Source organism: Trematomus bernacchii, unplaced genomic scaffold, assembly GCF_902827165.1.
Source record: "Trematomus bernacchii unplaced genomic scaffold, fTreBer1.1, whole genome shotgun sequence".
In the NCBI taxonomy this organism is placed as follows: domain Eukaryota; kingdom Metazoa; phylum Chordata; class Actinopteri; order Perciformes; family Nototheniidae; genus Trematomus; species Trematomus bernacchii.
Genome location: NW_022987513.1, coordinates 8,376,711 through 8,395,563, shown reverse-complemented (window position 1 = coordinate 8,395,563; position 18,853 = coordinate 8,376,711). Strand labels below are relative to the sequence as shown.

The 18,853-nt window shown below is 42.1% G+C and overlaps 1 protein-coding gene across 2 annotated transcripts in view; it reads left to right on the top strand.

Moving 5' to 3' along the window:
• The window catches only part of LOC117468521 (gap junction delta-2 protein-like), a 25,046-nt gene extending 6,193 nt beyond the window's left edge, over window positions 1-18,853 (top strand). Inside the window, exons 2-4 of one of the 2 annotated variants that reach the window (XM_034112701.1) lie at window positions 1,014-1,754; window positions 3,609-3,665; window positions 16,403-18,853. In XM_034112701.1, coding sequence (XP_033968592.1) covers window positions 1,684-1,754; window positions 3,609-3,665; window positions 16,403-17,267 — 993 coding nt within the window. In that variant the 5' untranslated portion in view covers window positions 1,014-1,683 and the 3' untranslated portion in view covers window positions 17,268-18,853. Of the gene's footprint in view, window positions 1-396; window positions 1,755-3,608; window positions 3,666-16,402 lie in introns of those variants that run through there. The other variant, XM_034112710.1, reaches the window with a different exon arrangement.

Genomic DNA, 18,853 nt, shown 5'->3' with positions numbered 1-18,853 from the left:
CCCGGTAACCCTCCTCCTGGAAGCATGGGCCGGATGATCTATGACAATGAGTGGGGAAAGAGAGGAAGAGGTTTATTGAGTACGGGAAACACCACCAGGCTTACAGACTGAAAACAAAGGATCGAAGGGGACACAGGGAGACAGGGCATGAAGCACGCTTAGATCTCAAATGCCCTTTTTTCTGTGCAACATCAGGCAGGAACAGACACAGCAGTACGGTGGGAGGCATTCTTGCAAGCATAAGTAAAGCAGCGATCAGGGTAGCAATCCAAGCACATTTGCCAGAGGAGGGAGGGTGGGAGGGGAGGGAGGGAGGGAGGGAAAGCAGAGAGAGAGAGAGCAGATCTATGAGAAGAAGAGGAGGGGGGGTGTTGCATGCTCGCAGAGTGTGACAGAGATAGAGCGATTCCATGAGCGAGAAAGAGACACAGAGAAAGAGAGGGAGAGCACAAAGCAGAGATGGGGACCGAGCACTGAGATAGGGGGAGTTGGTAGGACTGAGATCTGCACACAAACGTGAGTAAAGGAGAGGAAGGAGGAAGAGCGGGGAGGTTGAAGGAGAGCAGGAGGAGGAGGGAAGAGAGGGATGCAAGATGATGGAGCCCAGAAATAGTCATCACAGGACAGCTTTTCATCCCCGCTCTCTGCGGCAGACATGACTCTGGGCACTGGACTGTGCAGAAATTAGCCAGGGGGACAACACAGGACAGCAGGTCTGCAGCACACTGCCTTGGTTCAGCCTCACTGGATGCAGCAAGGCAGCTGATTTATTACTGAGAGGCTGGGTGGCAGCGTGTGTGTGTGTATGCAGGTTTTTATGGGTCCTTGTAGCGCTCAGGGCTGTGGGAGCGACCATTCCTCCTGTCGTAAAATGACATTCAGCAGGCAGGAGCTTGGTGTGCTGGTGTGGATCTGCAGTCCTCAGTAGGAAGTGGAAGAGTGGGATTCCTAGCGGTCTTGGAGTGTGTGTGTGTTTACAGTGCTGTTCACTGAGGTGAGCCAAGGAGGATCAGCTGTATGCAGCGTGTGTGTGTATGTGTGTGTGTGTGTGTGTGTGTTTAGGTTAGAGTAGCAAGGCTGCAGCAAAGGCAAATCTCCTACACAATGCAAGGACAAGCACAGAGCAACACTGATGGCAGGGAGTGCAGGTAGAGCACAAGGAGCGCCCTGGGGGTAGGGTGGAGGACGAAGGCAGGGACAGACGAGGAAGAGGAGAAAAGAGCAAGGGGACGGGCAGAGGCAAGTGGAAAAGAGAGGGTGATCATGGCTGTCATACAGTGAGCTATAGCATATGCTGTAGCGCAGAACAGAGCGGTGCGGCAGGGGGAGGACAAGCATCACCGCGCAGGGGAGGGGGAGAAGGGAAGGAAGAGACTGAGGGAAAGAGGAGGGGGAGGCAATCAGCTCAGCACCTCTCCTCCACCAGGAGGAGAAGCACAGCGGGACAGGCCCAGGAAAAGACACTCATTCTCACACACACAGTCAAAGACAAGCGGCCAGGTCAACGTGTAGAGGTCAAAAAGGAGCTGGTTCTGGGACGGGGGTCGGGTGCACCCCCCGCTGGTCCGGAAGGTCCACAAGAGCGCAGGCTGGTCCTGAGAAGAAGTAGAAGTCCTTCGGAGGAAGAGGGGTTGGCTCCCCAGACCCTGTTTCTTCTGAGAGCCCTGCCACCTCTCCATCACCATGGGGGAATGGACCATTTTGGAGAGGCTGCTGGAGGCGGCTGTCCAGCAGCACTCTACCATGATCGGAAGGTAAGGCTCTGATGAGTTTTGTGTGTAAAGGTTATATTGTCTGGTTCTGTTTATACTGATAAGCTGGGTGTCTTAATGTATGTTTTCTGTATCAGTTGATGAATCCCCCTCCTCAGGCTTGTCCCAGTGCTCTCCTCTGTTCTACAGTCCCCCACAGTCATCACTGCCTCCCCCGTCCTTTCCTCCCCCATGCTCTCCTCACCGTTACCCTCCACAACCATCATTAGTTAAGAGATAAACTAATTGCATATAATCAATATCAGGCTTTACTGGGCATTATGGTTAATTCTGAGAGGTTCTTGTGTTGATACTACCTAATAGCCTAGCTATTGATGGATAACGCTTGATGCTGTTGGCCACAGACCAATAGGACAGAAGGAGGAGAGGGGAGTGGGGGGGAGGAGAGCAGAGGTGCAGAAGATGAAAGGATGATGAGCAAGCAGGTGTGGAAGGTAGAATCAAAGGGGAAGTAAATGGCTCTGAACTCTGTGTGAACTTGGGACAAAAAACACAAGTTCATTCAATTTGTTCTTAACAGCAGACAATTATTTGCATCGTATAGTAAAAAAAAGTCTGATTTGATATTTTCTCATATTTTGTGTGAGAATGGTTTGTGGCGGAGGGTTGAACAGATGAGCTTTTAGTTTGATTAGCAGTGGAGACAGGCCATGGAGACATGCTGTACAATCTGTGTGAAAAATGTGTACCACATCATCTCTGTGTGATAATTAATTGCAAAAGTGGATTTTATTCCACCCGTTAAGCACAATCCAAATGTCATGCTGGGATGCTCATTTGGTTGATAAGTGGTTTAGCCTGTGAAACCCGGATGTATAGATTTATAATTAGAAAATTACTGATCAGAACAAAAATCATGATATGAAAGACTATCAATTTGACTGCACTGCTGTGCTCATTAACCCGGAGCCCAGGTAGTCCGCAACAAGGGCATGGCCTAACCTTCTCTCTGCTCCAGCGGATTGGTGTGTGTGTGTGTGTGTGTGGTGTGTGTGGTGTGTGTGTGGTGTGTGGTGTGTGTGTGTGTGTGTGTGGTGTGTGTGTGTGTGTGTGTGTGTGTGTGTGTGTGTGTGTTGTGTGTGTGTGTGTGTGTTGTGTGTGTGTGTGGGTTTGTTGCTCTTTGTGTAGATGATTTGGCTGATGCCTTTATTGACTACATTAGCACTGTGTGCACAAAACCATTAAACTATGTCTATATAGAGACATTGTAACTGCATCAGAGCAACAGAGATGATGTGAGCCGCATTATAGCAAAACGTTTGTTGATCAGGGATCTGAAGCCATTTGTGATGGAGATTTTCCTTCCATTCAAACACTATACCAAGTCATTTCAATGGGTTCTTCTTCTGTGGTTGAAAATGCCTTATACAATGAAATTACCTGGTTTAGTCCTCATGTGGAATGAAAACCTGCGTACAGTCGAGCATGTTGACTTGATTAAAAGATGCATTAAGCAATATTTTGTGCCATTAATTATACGACTCCCTCCTGCTTATGGTGTTGGTAGTATTGCCGGTATCCTTGGGAATCAACATCTCACCATGAAGCTACACAGCTTTCGACCCTTTTCCGCTCATTGTTATGGTTTCTGGAACGACAAATACAAAACTACGTTGGCTCTGACTTGGCTACGACTGTGGGCAGCTGCTCCCAACACAGGCCTAAAACAAGCTAATTGTATGCTAACTGCCCAGCGCTAAAAGGCAAAGAACCGAAGTAACTTGTGAAGAAACTAGAACATATAGCAATCCAAAAAGAGACAGATATATATATCTCATGCGCCGGAAGACCAAACAAGGGCTAAACGGCAGTGAATATTGGAATTACATTCAACAGGTGGCCAGAAAAAGGAGACCAAAGGGATGTTCGTGTTGCTCTGTTTCTGCTGGATTTGTAAGTAGGCAACTGTTTGCTAACATGTTAGCCATAACAACTTCATAAGCTAATTGCTAACTGTTGTGAACTTGTTCTGGAGTCTTTCCGCCCCCGAGTGGTCAAAAATTACTTAATGCAGCTTTAAAATCCATTCCTGGCAGCTAAATCAGTAAAACCCTGGGCACAGGGTAAAACGAATGCTGACAATCAATCTTTGGATGATTCAATGATGTAAGCCACCTACAATTTTTCAGAGGCACAGAAGCAACTCTCAATTTGTCTGCTACCTCTCTCAAAAGTCATATAAACACTCTGATGATGTAATGGCTTCCTCTTATATGCTTAATTTGAGCTATTGGTTGATCATACACGTCACTGGTTGAAGACTAAAAAGGGTTCCTTGAATACCTAAAACATATTAACTCCAATTAGCAGTAATTTGTTTTAGATTAATCCTTTGTGCACCCGTTTTTCATACAATATGATCTTCTAGATTATTAACCTGCTGAGTCCAACTTCCAAATTCACATTACATTAAATGCTAATTTGATATTATGAACCAGTAAAGTAGTTCCCTCATATAGTAATTTGTTTTTGTGATGCCCAGGACACCAGCTACAAGCTCCTTTGCTGAATACAGTGAACTGCTCTGTAAATGATACCTTTGTGTTTTGGCTTCCCTCAGACTGTGTTTGTCCTACAAGGATCGGTAGTTGACCCTAGGGCATTAGCTGTAACATTAGCTTCTTTCCAATGAGGTTCCCTCTTTCTACTCTGCTTGTCTGTTGTATGCGAGTCAAGAAGCATTGTCTATACAACCACTTTGTACAGTTTTATGTGAGTATTTCAGGCTGTAGATCCCTTAATTTGTTTTACCATTGTCAAGCAGATCTTTATGTTATCCCAGTAAGCTAACTTGTTTGCAGGAAACATCAATACAAGTATACAAGAATTCTTATGCAGTTTGGTGGGTTAGGGTGTAGCAGTTTTTTTTTTTTTTTAAATGGTGTTTTCGATCTTGGCTTTTTTACCTGGAGCTAGACATTTTTAAACATAAGACATTCTTAGCAATAACACAAAAAACTACTAAAGATAAAGACTTGATTCCTAATCCTAAGCATGTGTCTGCATGGTCAGGAAATTAATGACACATTTAAATGATCAGAATGATGTTTTTGGATGTACCAGCAAGTTGGAGAATTGTTCACCACTGGCACAGTTTTGTGCTGTAAAGATGCCTCCTAGATTGTTAATGAGCAACTCCACACTAAATCATGTATGGAGCCAAAACTGTTGCACTGACCTCTATGGGTTGAAAGGTTCAAGTCTGTTGCACCACTGACCACACCCAACAACCCAGTTGGGTGTGGTCAGGTGTGGTCTGTTGCACTTGTGAACACAACCAACTGCGATGTAAAGTTGCACTGTTGTGCATTGTGAAGTCCTGCACTTCACAGGTTGTGGCCGGAGCATGCAGCAAACGCTAGATGGCATCACATGTACTACGTTCAGCCTGTGTTTAGTTTCTTTGAAAGAGATGCATGTGTGCGCTTGCAACAATGCCGTTCCAAAGATCAGAACAGTGATGTCTCCCCATGGCTGAAAGGTCTCCCCTGCATTCAAACTTTGGAACATGGTTGCATGTCAGTCATCTGTTTGAGTGACTACTCTCTTATAACATGAGGAGGATGGAGCTCCACCATTAGACTCTGTCAGATCGCATTGTTGGATGTCTAGACTGTCTAATCCAGCTACAATTAAGCTGTTTCTTAATTGTAGGTTTTAAGCTAACCTATGCCCTGGCATAGGATAGATAATTATCCTAGGCATACGTAACAGTGTTAAAAATAGAGACGGCCGGTCTCTAAGCAGTGGCATAGGTTAGCTTAATTATGGTCTTTGAAAGAGACAAAGAAATTGAGAGTTGCTTCTGTGCTTCTGACTAACACAGGTGGCTTGCATATTATGACTCATTCAATGTGTGTGTATTGTGATTTCCATACGCCTGACTTCTAACTGGACAATGTACAGCGTGTGCATGGATAACCAATGACTGTAATAAAGAAATCATTGTCAAGGCTGCATTAACCTCTCTCTCCAGCCCAAACTAAATGTGTATATCACAGTTATAACGGCCTTTGGGCCTTGAGCATTCAATTACTAACACTTCAGTTTGGCCTGTAAAGTGTCTCAATGTAGATCACTAGGTGTGATAATAATAAATACAAAAAATAAGTTTCTGCTTTTGATCAACAGAGGTAACCTGCTAAATGGTGAGGACACACCCAGGTTAAATATATACTTGCATTTTATAAAAACAACTTCAAAACGATTTGTGGGTTTATTCTAGCAGAACTTGAAGTGGACCATACTCTTGCTTGCATATTTCTACACATTTTCATCCGCATAGACTGTGTGTTGACTGAGTTTCAAAGCAGCATGTTGCTTCAACTTCAGATGAATACACTTTTTATAAACATCTATTTACCTATTTGTGTTACCAAAGTGAATAAAGGACTTATTGATGTGCTGAGGATACACTGATATACGTGTTTCATATATAACACCAGCAGCCTTGATAATGTTTGCAGTTTATTTGATGTTGTTCACATTATGACTTATTTAGTACGGACAATACATTCAACAACAGGTTTGCAACAAATAGGGTAGGTCTGGTGTGGCATTTTGGATAGGAGTCTTGTATAAATAGGCAAGTCTTGTTTCTTCAATTCAATTGTGCAATTCCTTTTTACATTACATTGCTTATTAGACTGGTATTTAAAAGAGCATGACATAATGAATGGACATGTTTAATCCAGTGGGATAAAACCGACTGCTTGTATATTTTGTCGACCCGCCAGATACAGATCTTTTTTTCACACATCAATGCAAACAACTCAATGATAAGGTCATTCGTTTGGCTTCTAGGATAATCGGACCAGGTAGACCTGAGATGATTTGATTTTTTTTCTTACATACATGGTTATTGATCTTTAAGGACTACCCTAAATACTGTGTGTACAAATCTGATATGTGACATAATTCTGTGATGCATATTTCTTATTCATGGCGATAAAATGTATTATACACAACCCATTACATATTTGCTTCTTCACATGCCGTGCTCAGGTGTTCTGCAGACATCAGGTGTGCTCTTGTGTGTGTTCTACCATGAGGTGACGAGGCCTTTGGGTTTGAGTTAAACACATTGCAGGTAGGATGAAAGGAAGAAAGGAAGGAAGGAAGTGTGTTGTGCATCTCCCTCTATACTGCAATGCTGTAGTGAGGTCAGTGCCAAAGACAAGTAGAGCGCAGAAAAAAAAGACAAGAGGCAGAGATAATGTAGCACCAGAGTGATCTAAGGAAGATCAAATACTAAAGCCTGCCGGATGGAAGGATCGAGAGGAGAGGATTTGAGCTGTAAAACAAAAAAGGATACAGAGGAGGGGGGTAGGGAGGGGAGTAGGAGCCGGAGAAAGGAAGAGACGTTTTTCCTCTGCAGAGGTTCAATGCTGCGAATCTGTGTCAGAGCTCCTTTCGCTGACCGACCCTGCTGCTGAGGAAACAGTCTGCACTCAATATGTGTCCTCTGCATTGATGAGGGCTTCTAAAAATACGCAAGACCTTAGTGTAATTTTAATTTCACATGTATCTTAATGTAATGCTCTAACTGTAGCTCTTATAACAGTTCAGCACAATGAGAAATGACATGCAACGTTCAGCATCCTTGCAAACACAGCAGTGCAGCATTGTCTGAATAAACACCACCTGTAAGGTCTGCTGTTAAAGGTGTAATGAGCTCATCCTGTATGTGGCATTACCCTTGTGTATATGGCAATAGTTTCAATCAGACATTGGTTCATATTTAATTAATTTACTCAATAATAATCTGTATCCATTTACCTGTTATTTGTTGTTCCTGCGGAGAGAGACAGATCTATTATTCACCATCTATCACTCCTCACCCTAGCATTATAAGTACTTCATAAAATCGTAATACGTGTTATGAGGCCCCTTGTTGCAACTGATGTCAAGTCATTCATTAATAATGTATTCAGATTTGTCCAGCCTTTTAATGTAATGGATAAAGTGGTGTACAAAGTACTTTGGTAAAAACAACAGCACTTGAATGGACAGTCTGAAAGGTTTGATATAACCAAATATATCTTCATCCTTGTGTTCCGGCTCTAAAAGCAAAATAAAGACAACAGCCTGCCTAAAAGTGGTTCACTCCTGTAGTGCCCGTGCACATATTTGTATTCTCTCTCCACTTTGCCTAAATAGGTCAGGATACCCACAAGAAGGAGGTACCCTGCTTTGAGAAGGGCACCCTACACAAATAATGTAAAATGTAGGAACGCTCTGCTTTAATTCAGGGCATCATCCTGTCTGAACCAGAAGATATTTCATGTTTCATTAATGATAAACTTCCTGGAGGAAATCTATTCTGTCTTTGTGTTGCAAAGCAGACAAATGTGGAAGCAATACTTCAGCTTTTGAAAGGATTAGTTATCCATCATCCTCGGGCGAGGAGCGGCACTGTCTCTCAAATTAAACCATTTCTCCGCACATCTAGAGTTGTCATTAGTTTATTTGTGTAGAAATCCCTGCTGTTGAATGTTATTGATTGTTCTGTTCGACAGGGGGATTTTGCCGGTAAAGCTGAGCTCAGCTCTCATTCAGCGCAGGCTATTATTCATCTCAGCACCATATTGATGGTGTGTGTATGAGCTTTACCGGGCGTGTAATGCTTTCCTATACATAGCTTAAATGTCCTTTATTGCAACGATTTCCCTACGTGTTGGATTCACTTAATTAGGTTTGGAAAGGATTTCCTTACTTTTAAAGGCTTTTAAGCCGTTTTTAGATACCTAGAAACACATGTACCCAGATGTACAGTACCATGTGTTTGAGAATAATTTATGGCTCTATTTGACTATTTTCTGTACAGAGATACTATGCATTAAAAAGGAATCCAACTAACATAAAGGATACAACATGTTATTTAATGTAAGGATCTAATATGGTCAGATATTGTAAAGCTCTGCAGGTTTGTTGTAATGAACAATACATAATTAATGTAGTCCAATGAAGACCAATCCTTGTGTCAGAGAATCAAATGCAATGATAGATTTTGTATTTATTTAGACAAAATAAATGTCAATTTGAAATGTAAAGAGAATGTAAGGGAATCTGAACAACTTCTTTATGTGGCATTCACAATGAAAATATATATTTTCAATGTATGTAGCAGTTCATTAAGATTTAGAATGGGATTTAATTACAATAAGATATCTTCATAATGTAAGTACATAGTACATCAAGGAATTACAGTATCAAAAGGTGTCCCAATGGGTTTATTTATCAATGAGACCTCTTTTCTTTACATTCTTGTTTGTGTGCTTTTCATTGTCAGAGTGTATCAATAATTAGATTGATATTGTATACTCAACTTTAGATCAGGATAGGTGGAAAATCAATAAAGGAATGATGGAATTAAACACATCTAACTCAATTTATGTTGCAAATCAGAAAAAAGCTCTAGCAACAATTATGAGCCATAATCAGGTTGCATAAATATGAAGAATTTTCCAAAAGTTGACCAAGAAGCAGGTGATGAGACACATATTCAAAGCTTTATTCAGAACAAGAACAATTGCAAACCTTTCACATTAATGTCAAGTGGGATTTCCTTTCAAAACCTTGATTTATACACCCATGACTTTTCTTCACAAGCTGCGCGCCCACGTTGGGGAATGCCTTTCATGACTTTCAGCCTCACATTCACACCACACAGTATTAACCACAACTCTTAGAAGCCTGCATCACCTGACCTGTAACCGTGTTAATAAATCATGACGACACCTCCGCCCGACATGATAAATGGACTGTGAGGTTAGCCATGTAAATTCCAGTTAACCACAACTGAACTTTTACCTGAGAAGCATTTTGCATTCACATCATCTATCGATTGACTCAGGTGTGATGTATGTGGGTCCTATAGGGTTAACTAACATAATTCAGATAAATCGGCTCTGGTTGGTTACTTGTAACTGCAGGACGATAGAAATTCATTTTCAAGAGGTGAATACATGTTAAAGGCCTCAGGAATTATACATTTAAATCTGAATACAGCTCCATTGAAATATTTAAAATGTAAACTATATTAACAGGAAACATCTTAACATGTTTCCTTGTGAGTCTGTTAGGTTCCAAGAGAGAGGGATTTTCTCTCGTCTCATTGTTTCCTGTTAACTACAGACTATGAGTCACTGCAGGTCCGTCCTCAGCAGAGCATAATGCAATGCAGCCACAAGAGGATTACATTTCCTTGAAAAATAATGCTTTACTGCAGCTTTAGCTAAAACAAAAGTGCCTATAATAATTCCAGCCCTGTTCAAAGAGAAAATAAGTTTGAGGAAAATACTTTTAATGAGTTTAATTTTCATTTAAGAGATGCATGCAGATTAAACTTGGTTTTCATTAAACTTAGATTGTGAGTTAAATGGTTTTACAAACATAAAAAGAGTGGGTTGAATGAAAGAAAACATAATCTGCTTTTTGTCGTGCTGCAAAACAAATTATTTTCTCTGGGATGAAGCTTAGTCCTCCATCAAAAGCCCAATTAAGTAATCATTTTACGGCACAATGTGTGCGCATCTCTGCAGAACGTTTCTGCAGATAAATATGGTCTAATATTTGACATCGGGGTGAACCTCTTCCTCTGCTTTTATTTTTTAATTTGCGATGCTCATGTAGCTGTCATTGCTGTGAATACTGAACAGCAGCGAAGTGATTTATGGAATATCCTGGAAACGCATATTGATGCAATCAGCAAAAATGTGCTGGTTAGGAAGCAAAGAGGAGATGCTGATATCATGCATTTGATGGTTTACAAGCTATTCTAGATAGAAATAATTTAACATAATGTTTGCTATCCTTAGCTAGAATTGAGATGAAAGGCTAATTTTAAGTGGCATCGAGACAAATGTGAAAAAGGAAGGATGCATCTGGTTTACACTGACATCATCAACACGCATGGTCAGGCTGTGCAGTGAGTTAATTAAAAAGTTGTGTTTGGAATTTCTTCAAACACGATATCCTCCGGCCTTGGGCGATGGTTGTGTTATCTATTTGTTTCAACAAAGGAGTTCTGCTTTCAAAAAGATTTGAGCACTTTAAGGTTTTATCATAACTCAAAACAGCCAAGGTATCATTTAGGCAGTTACCTGTAGCGTCTCCCCCAATTCACTTTCTTTGTTTCCTCCTTTATTCCTGAAAAACAGCTGGAAGTCATTTCCCTCAGAGTTGTTTGAATGAGCAAGTGGGATAATTGCTTTCTGCATTTTCTTCAGGCATTTTACAGTTAAAAGGCCTTTATGATTGTTCAAAAACATCACAACGGGCCTCTTTATACACGAGTAATGATTATTTAACTCTCAATTAAATATTGCTGATGAGTATTTAGTGACGTAAGTTAACAACCACACATATTGCACTAATGTCTCCGTCAAGACTCTTTGAGGCACCTCGGGCGGTCGTGCCTGATACGTGGGCAAGACCTGAAACTATTAAAACAGTTTGAGAGAGGAACAGTAGAGGAGAGGGGAGGGGGGGGGAGGAATGAAATGTCTGCACTCTGATAATTAAGCTGCACAATTTCTATGTCTGGTTAGGTCTTTATTCATCATGTGCTGCCATCAGCAATCAGTGGAGCTTATTATTGAGACCTGAAGAATATTTTTACTGCAGATAATACTGCACTTAGCCAGTCAGAATCCTGTCCGTGTACCTATATGTGCAGACGTGTGTTTGTTGACTCAGTAAAGGGCCATTTAAATTCACACTGTGTGCATGTGTGTGTTTGTTTCCCAATGCTGTCCTCGAAGCATTGTTGTCTCTGGAGGCTGGCGACAACAGCTGCTGTATGAATGAATGTACAGTATGTGTGTGTGTGTGTGTGTGTGTGTGTGTGTGTGTGTGTGTGTGTGTGTGTGTGTGTGTGTGTGTGTGTATAAAAGCCTCTGGTCCAGTTGACAACACACCAGCAGCTAGCATTACACTATACTCACAATCTCGCAGGTCAATCGGCTACAGATCACTTTGTATAGTCACACCGCAGCCGAGTATCATGTCCTTATCTGTACTTACTTCCTCTCTGCACCCTATGGAAATAGCAGCTGTGACTGATGCAGCACAAGGAAATTGTGAACATTAGACAAATAACTTTCAAATGTGAGCCCAATCCAGGGATGCAGACTGGATTAATGCTCTTCCGAATCTTATTAAATCTCTGGCGCAGTGTGAGGGATTTAAAAAGTCTCCAAAAATGTGATGATTAGTCTCAGCTGAAGGGAGAGTAGGCGGATAAATGAGGTGATGAGTGGAGACTGATGTGGGAGATCCTTTACTGGAATTAAATGAACTCTAAGGAACCAAAGCACTGTAGTGCCTGCGTCTTTTTTACGTTTTCTTTTTTAAGTCAAATAAGCTAGTAGCCTTGTTTTTATATTCTGCCCTAGGATATGATATACTAAATGACCTGGTATCTTTTTCATCATTTTTTGATGGTGGTTATTGAATATTCTGCAGCTTCAGGCTGTCCTGTCCCAATCTGCTCTATTGGCTCGTTACTCCGCAGGACTTAAAACACTGATGTTTGCAGATAACCTTCGTCCACTGCTTTCTGCTAATGCAGCAATCTGCCCCGTGCTGATTACCCTGTTATCCAGCAGTATAGCACACACACATGCACACACACACACACACACACACACTGCACAACACTCAATACTTGCACAGTCTTGGAATTTTTAAACGACATAGATCTGACCAACAAACAAGTATAGACAAATAACTGCAGTACAGTGCTTAAGAAAAGTTTTATATCTGAGGGAAGTCAATCTTTAAACTCCGCAGTGGAAACATTGTATGAAATGCAGAGTTGCAGCAATGAGAAAAGGGAGACGGCTGTACGCTTTTTTGTTCTTTTGTTGCTAAACCCCACTGTCACAATCATTTACATAAATTAGGATGGAGAATTGGGAGTTACATCTGTATTAATTACCAAGTACACTGGTTGTTTTCCATGTGATGAGGCCGTGATAAACTAGGACATTTTTACTTTTGGTTTATGTTAACTTAAGCAGGTTCAGCTGCACTCAATTAAAAGGCTATTCATTTGTAGGTGGTGTCTCTCTGTGGGTGAATACACGGAGCATGTTTTATTTATAGCACCAGCATCTTTATTTTAATGTCATGTAGGGACAAGCAGAGAAAACTGCTTCAAAGTGCTGATGAGGGGTATTTAAACACTGTCTTATTTATATCTTTAGACCCAAAGACCTTTTTCAGTACATCTTTACGACGTGGATTAGTTATATATTCAGTGATTAAGAGGTATTTGTAGACCTGGAGTTTGGATAAAGTCACTAATAAACTGCATTATGGTTTTAAGTTGTGTATAAATAGTGCAACGATATTTATTAGAGGCATAAACTGTGTATTTTCCCTTTTTTTGGGGTTCCTGGCAGCTTTATACTTTGACAAAATATAGATGAAATGTGGTGAAGAAAAGGATACCATGCATGTGGACTATGGACAGTTAAAAAGGTGCTACACAAAAAGAGAAATGCATGCATAGAGAGTCACTAAAGCAAGCTTCAGATAAAGCAGAGTCTTGTGTGGGAATCATGGAAGCACATAGACAGTGTCCACTGGTAATGAGGAAGTCACTGGTCTGCAAACTGCTTTCCATTCCAGTCCATAAACACATATGTAAATAACAACACAAGCCATCTGTTATGTCTGTATTTCAAAGAAAGTGATCACATAGTAGTGGATATATTACTATGACGTGTCCAGTCTCTGAGCCTGTGTCACCGTATACTGAGATGTGGACAGCAGGCAGACTTAGTGACATTTAGGTAATGCTATTATGATGTAGTAATTATCACTGGCACGAGAAGAAGCAGACCCTGAGTAGAAACAGACAAGGGAATGCAGATGTAAACGCTTTCTATCCTGTGACTTTTGAATCAGCATCCGGAGCCGCTCTAAACATGAGCTATTTTCGTACAATCCAAACAAATATTTGCATATAAATGAGCAGTGTGGATTGCCGATTTCTATCTAATTGAGCAGCATGCGTCAGATGATTCCTTGTGGAGCAGAACACTATCAGTGTCAGCCCTTTGGTCAAATCCTCTGCTGTCAAACCACCAGTGAAGGCAGATACATCACAGCAAAGGATCAGAGAGTGACTGGATGTAAATTGCATACATGACCTGTTTTTAACTTCTGGAAAACCAAATTAGCAGGGAGGTTTTGTGTTGTTCTCTGAAACATACTGAAAGCCAGCGTAGCGTATATGCTCACAGCTGCTCCAAGCAGTGACGAGCGGACATGTTTGCCATTTTGCACAAGTCACACACATGACTGACTCTCCCTCTTTGTCTCTGTGTCCTCGGGTGTCTGTCTTGCTTACACACACAAATAAACACACACACAAGTAGGCTCTCGCAGGTGAAGCAGGAATAGTCCTGCAGCGGCGCAATGCTCTATTTTAAGTCGCTAACACGTGTTTCTTTGCTAAACTTCTCACCTTTAAAGAGCTGCCTCCTTAATCGCGTCAATGGAAGACATTTATTTTTTTACCCCCCCAAGGAATAACATCTCTTCCTCCCCTCGTCTACAGATCCTCACCTTTCATTATAATCCGCTGGTTGCTGTGGTAACTGGCCATGGAAACAGGGCGTGGGCATATTTGAGGTCTAATTAAATGCTGCATTATGGAGTCTCATTTGACACAACAACATGAAGAACACTGACCAACTTTTCATCTTTCTGAAAAGCATTACATTACATCGCCTGTTTAAATGCCATTGCCATATGTATCTGCCGAGTACCACAGTGGCTGTAACCCACCTGGGGGCCGCCTCCCATCTTTCTCTGCCCCTCGGTTTGCCCTGGGTGGCCCATGTCCTCAGAAACAAGTGTGTTCTAAGTAATTGGCTCCTCCACACAGGGAGCATGCACATCCACTGCATTGTGGCATAAATACCAGGGAGCCCCATGATGTGCAGGCTTTCCTCGCTCATTATAAAGAGCTGACAGTGCAGCCCTAAAGCCCCAGTCCTCCTCCGCAGTGCTCACGCTGGATCGACACCAGGAGATAACAGTACAGCACACCAGTCTCTCAGAGGCCTCTAAAAAGCAGCCGCACTGATCCTCTCTGGACGCTCCAGCCCCTGCACACAACTGCAGCACTGCACTAATCAGCCTCAATGGGAAGATGACACCTGTATGGTTCAGCATTAAGTTGCTAATAATAAGCCTAGCTGTTATTCTATAATCATGGGAACCGCAGCCGCCTCTGTATTTTGCCAGATTTGAGGATTTTTTTGGTTTCTGATCTCTTTAAGCGGAAACACCCCTAAGACACTGTTTGTCCCACACATAATATGATACCAGCGAAAAAGAGGTCACAAAAAGAGTTCATGTACAGCGGTTGAATGTTTGTTAAATAGCTCTTCAGTAATGATAAGATTCATGATATCATGAGAAGCAGGAATTGATATTATTGAAAAAGTACTTACACTATTCCTTAAAGGGATAACTAAAGATTGTTTAAAGTGGGGTTTTAGGAGGTAGGTTTTCAGAGTAAGTGTATAACCTAAAATAGATGATGGTCGGCATGCCTTCAATTTGAAGCAAAGTACTGCTGTGGAAAGGGGCTGCAGCAAAACCTATTTTAGCATCCTAAAAGAAAAGCAGACGAAAATAATCCATATCAGTTGAATTGTATACTCTACCTAGAACCTTTTACTGATTTCACTGAATCCTTTATATCCAGCTGTGGTCTTATCAAAGCTACCAGCTATGTCCATGGGAATAAAAACCCTGTAATTTTACCTTGAGGAGTTGTTGCGCTGCTTGATTGGTTAGTAAGTGTGTGCTATTGAGTCTGCAGGCATAGGTAAGATTGTAGATAACGGCTTCCTGTCGGCAAGGTCAAACAACGGAAATATTCTTAATAAAGCTTACACAGATCAAGAATTTTGTAAGAATTTCACATGGCAAAAATAAGTTTGCATCTGCCCCTCTCCACAACAGTTTTTTGCTTAGCTCATGTGTCCTAACTCATATCTGTTTCTCCAAACTGGGTGCATGCCGACTGCAATCTACTATAGGTCATACAACCCCACTTCAAACAATCCAAACTATCCTTTAAAATCAATGAATAGCATGTTCAAGCATGTATGTGCAGACACACACACACAGAAGTGTGTTGATGCTGTACCATTTTAACTCAGCCGTGAAGAGTTAGTATGAAATCCCCTTTTTCTTCTGACAACCCCTCCTGTTTTATTCTCTTTTGATTAGCGAGCTCATGTGTGCATGCCATCTAGAGCGCATCTCTACCATCCTGTGGTGTTGTTTGTCACAGCAGCTGAGTGATAACTCGGGCAAACACACACACACACACTCACACACTTATGCATGAACATGCACACACACCCAGGAACAAAGTAAGGTATAACAACCAGCCCCAAAACTGTTGATTTAGGGTACAACGTGATCATAAACAAAGCAGTATCCAATAAGTTGAACCAAGACTTGCAAACAATTGTCAAAATTATACCCAGAAATCTCCTGAATCTCTGTTCATTTGGTCATTACTAACTGACATTGCCTTTCTCCCTTTCACCCCCTCCCCCTTTCTGCCCTTTCCTTCTCCTTCTGTCTCTCTGCAGGATCCTGCTGACTGTGGTGGTGATTTTCCGTATCCTGATCGTTGGCATTGTGGGGGAGAAGGTGTACGAGGATGAGCAAATCATGTTCATCTGCAACACCATGCAGCCCGGCTGCAACCAGGCCTGTTACGACAAGGCCTTCCCCATCTCGCACATCCGGTACTGGGTCTTCCAGATCATCCTGGTGTGCACGCCGAGCTTGTGCTTCATCACGTATTCTGTCCACCAGTCAGCCAAAGCACGTGACCGAAGCTACTCTCTCCTCCATCCCTACATGGATCAACACGGTCACAGCAGTCACCACGGACGCCATGACCATCACACCCGCAAACTTCACTCACGCAACATCAACGGCATCCTGATGCACCCTGACAGCGGCAAGGAGGATCACGACTGCCTGGAGGTCAAAGAGATTCCCAACGGACCCCGAGGACTCCCCCAAACACACAAGAGTTCCAAAGTGCGACGGCAGGAGGGCATCTCCCGTTTCTACGTCATCCAGGTGGTGTTCCGCAACTTGCTGGAGATCGGCTTCTTGGCCGGCCAGTACTTCCTGTACGGCTTCAACGTGCCGGGGATGTTTGAGTGTGATCGCTACCCGTGCGTGAAAGAGGTGGAGTGTTACGTGTCTCGTCCCACAGAAAAGACCGTGTTTCTGATCTTTATGTTCGCGGTGAGTGGCGTATGTGTGCTGCTCAACCTGGCTGAGCTCAACCACCTTGGCTGGAGGAAGATAAAGACGGCCATGCGAGGGGTACAGGCCCGAAGGAAGTCCATCTGTGAAGTGCGGAAGAAGGATGTTTCACACCTGTCCCAGACCCCAAACCTGGGCAGGACCCAGTCTAGTGAGTCAGCCTACGTTTGACAGAGGCCTTTCTGCCTGGGGGCTCAAGGACCTCTTACATTTTGGAGAAGAGCTTTTCCCTGGCCCAGGACCCCCGATCATTAGGGCACAAAACTCACCTCTTCATTATTATTCAGGAGCACACACAGACTCAGTGCAGTCATGATGAAGCATCAATTCACAAAGTAGAGTCTTTGACACTTCAGGAGGGAAGAATCCCCTTCCTAAAAAGGTGACTGTCTCGCTGTATCAAAGCTTACATGATGGAGAGTTCTGCTCTGCCTAGGTGACACTAGGAGCCTTCAAAGAACCCAACAGCTAGAACGGAGCAATTACTAATTATAATAAAATTGTAAACTGTAAAGATAGCCTGAGGTTGAGTTATCTGAAGTTCTTCATTATTTGCCTTTGCTGTAGGTCAGAAATAATCCCCTCATTTTCCAATGATGTGTGCATATGCAAAGGCTTACGCGTGTGCATGCATACGCATGTGTGTGGGGGGAAAAAAAGCCAATGTCTGACTTAAGTCAGAAAAATGAATGCTAAGCTAATCTGAGCTACTGAGAGAAATATATTGTTATTTCGCATTGTCCATGATTTTCGAGTAAAGTCACTCAGCGGACAAAAAAGCACCTTTTTAAACATGTTCTAAGAAATGTACACAAAAACCAACAGCACTAGCAGAAACTGGAACACAATAGTTGTTTTCAGTGTACCAGGCTTTTTCTTAAATATTGTCACTTACTCATATTCTTTGTATCACTGGGTGCCAATCAGACAGCAGACTGACATTGCCCGGGAGCTTTTGTTCAAAGTGAGACACATGGTGCTTTGAAGATGAGTTAGATTTACTTTCCAACACTGTGTCACGCACCGCAATGCTCCCAATGCCCGCAAGGCATGCTGTTTACTCTAAGAATACCACTGAAAACAGTCAAGAAAAAGCGTGCCATTGTTTCCACTTTGCTCCTGAAGTGTGATCGCTGTCTAAGGGGCTGAATAGAGTTATATAAAGAGTTTTTCAGCTAAAAAGGAAAAAGTATTGTAGTCACAAATATTTTAACGTGTAACCTCAAGCTTTTTTTCACAAGCAGATTTGGTGCCATATTTCAAAGTTACTGTACATAGATGAAATGTAATAGTTACACTTAGCCTTTTCCCTATGCGCTGTAGATGGGCTTCACACGGATGGGGGAGCAGGGGTTCGGGTGGTAATGAAGATTAATCATAGATTGCCAGCTTTAACAATATGTATTATTAATGTGCCCTTTGTTAAGCCCTCGCCCTCTAATGGAGACTATACTTTCCGAAAAAGTCCCCCCCCCCCTCCCTTCCCTCCCTTATGGACTTTGAAAAAGGCATGTTACCGAAGCATTAATAGAATGGATAGATTATGACATGTAACTTAAAAAGAGACTGTTTTATTTATTTGCATCCTGCTCCTGTGAAATGTTATACTCAGCATGCATGAAGATGAAAAATATAAAGAGATATGAACATAGAATCCCGTTGTGGGAATATTGAAGGTGAATACCTGAAAGGCTCCAGAACTGCAGCAATAATAATATATAGTATGTGAAAAAAATGATGTGAATAAATTATTATGC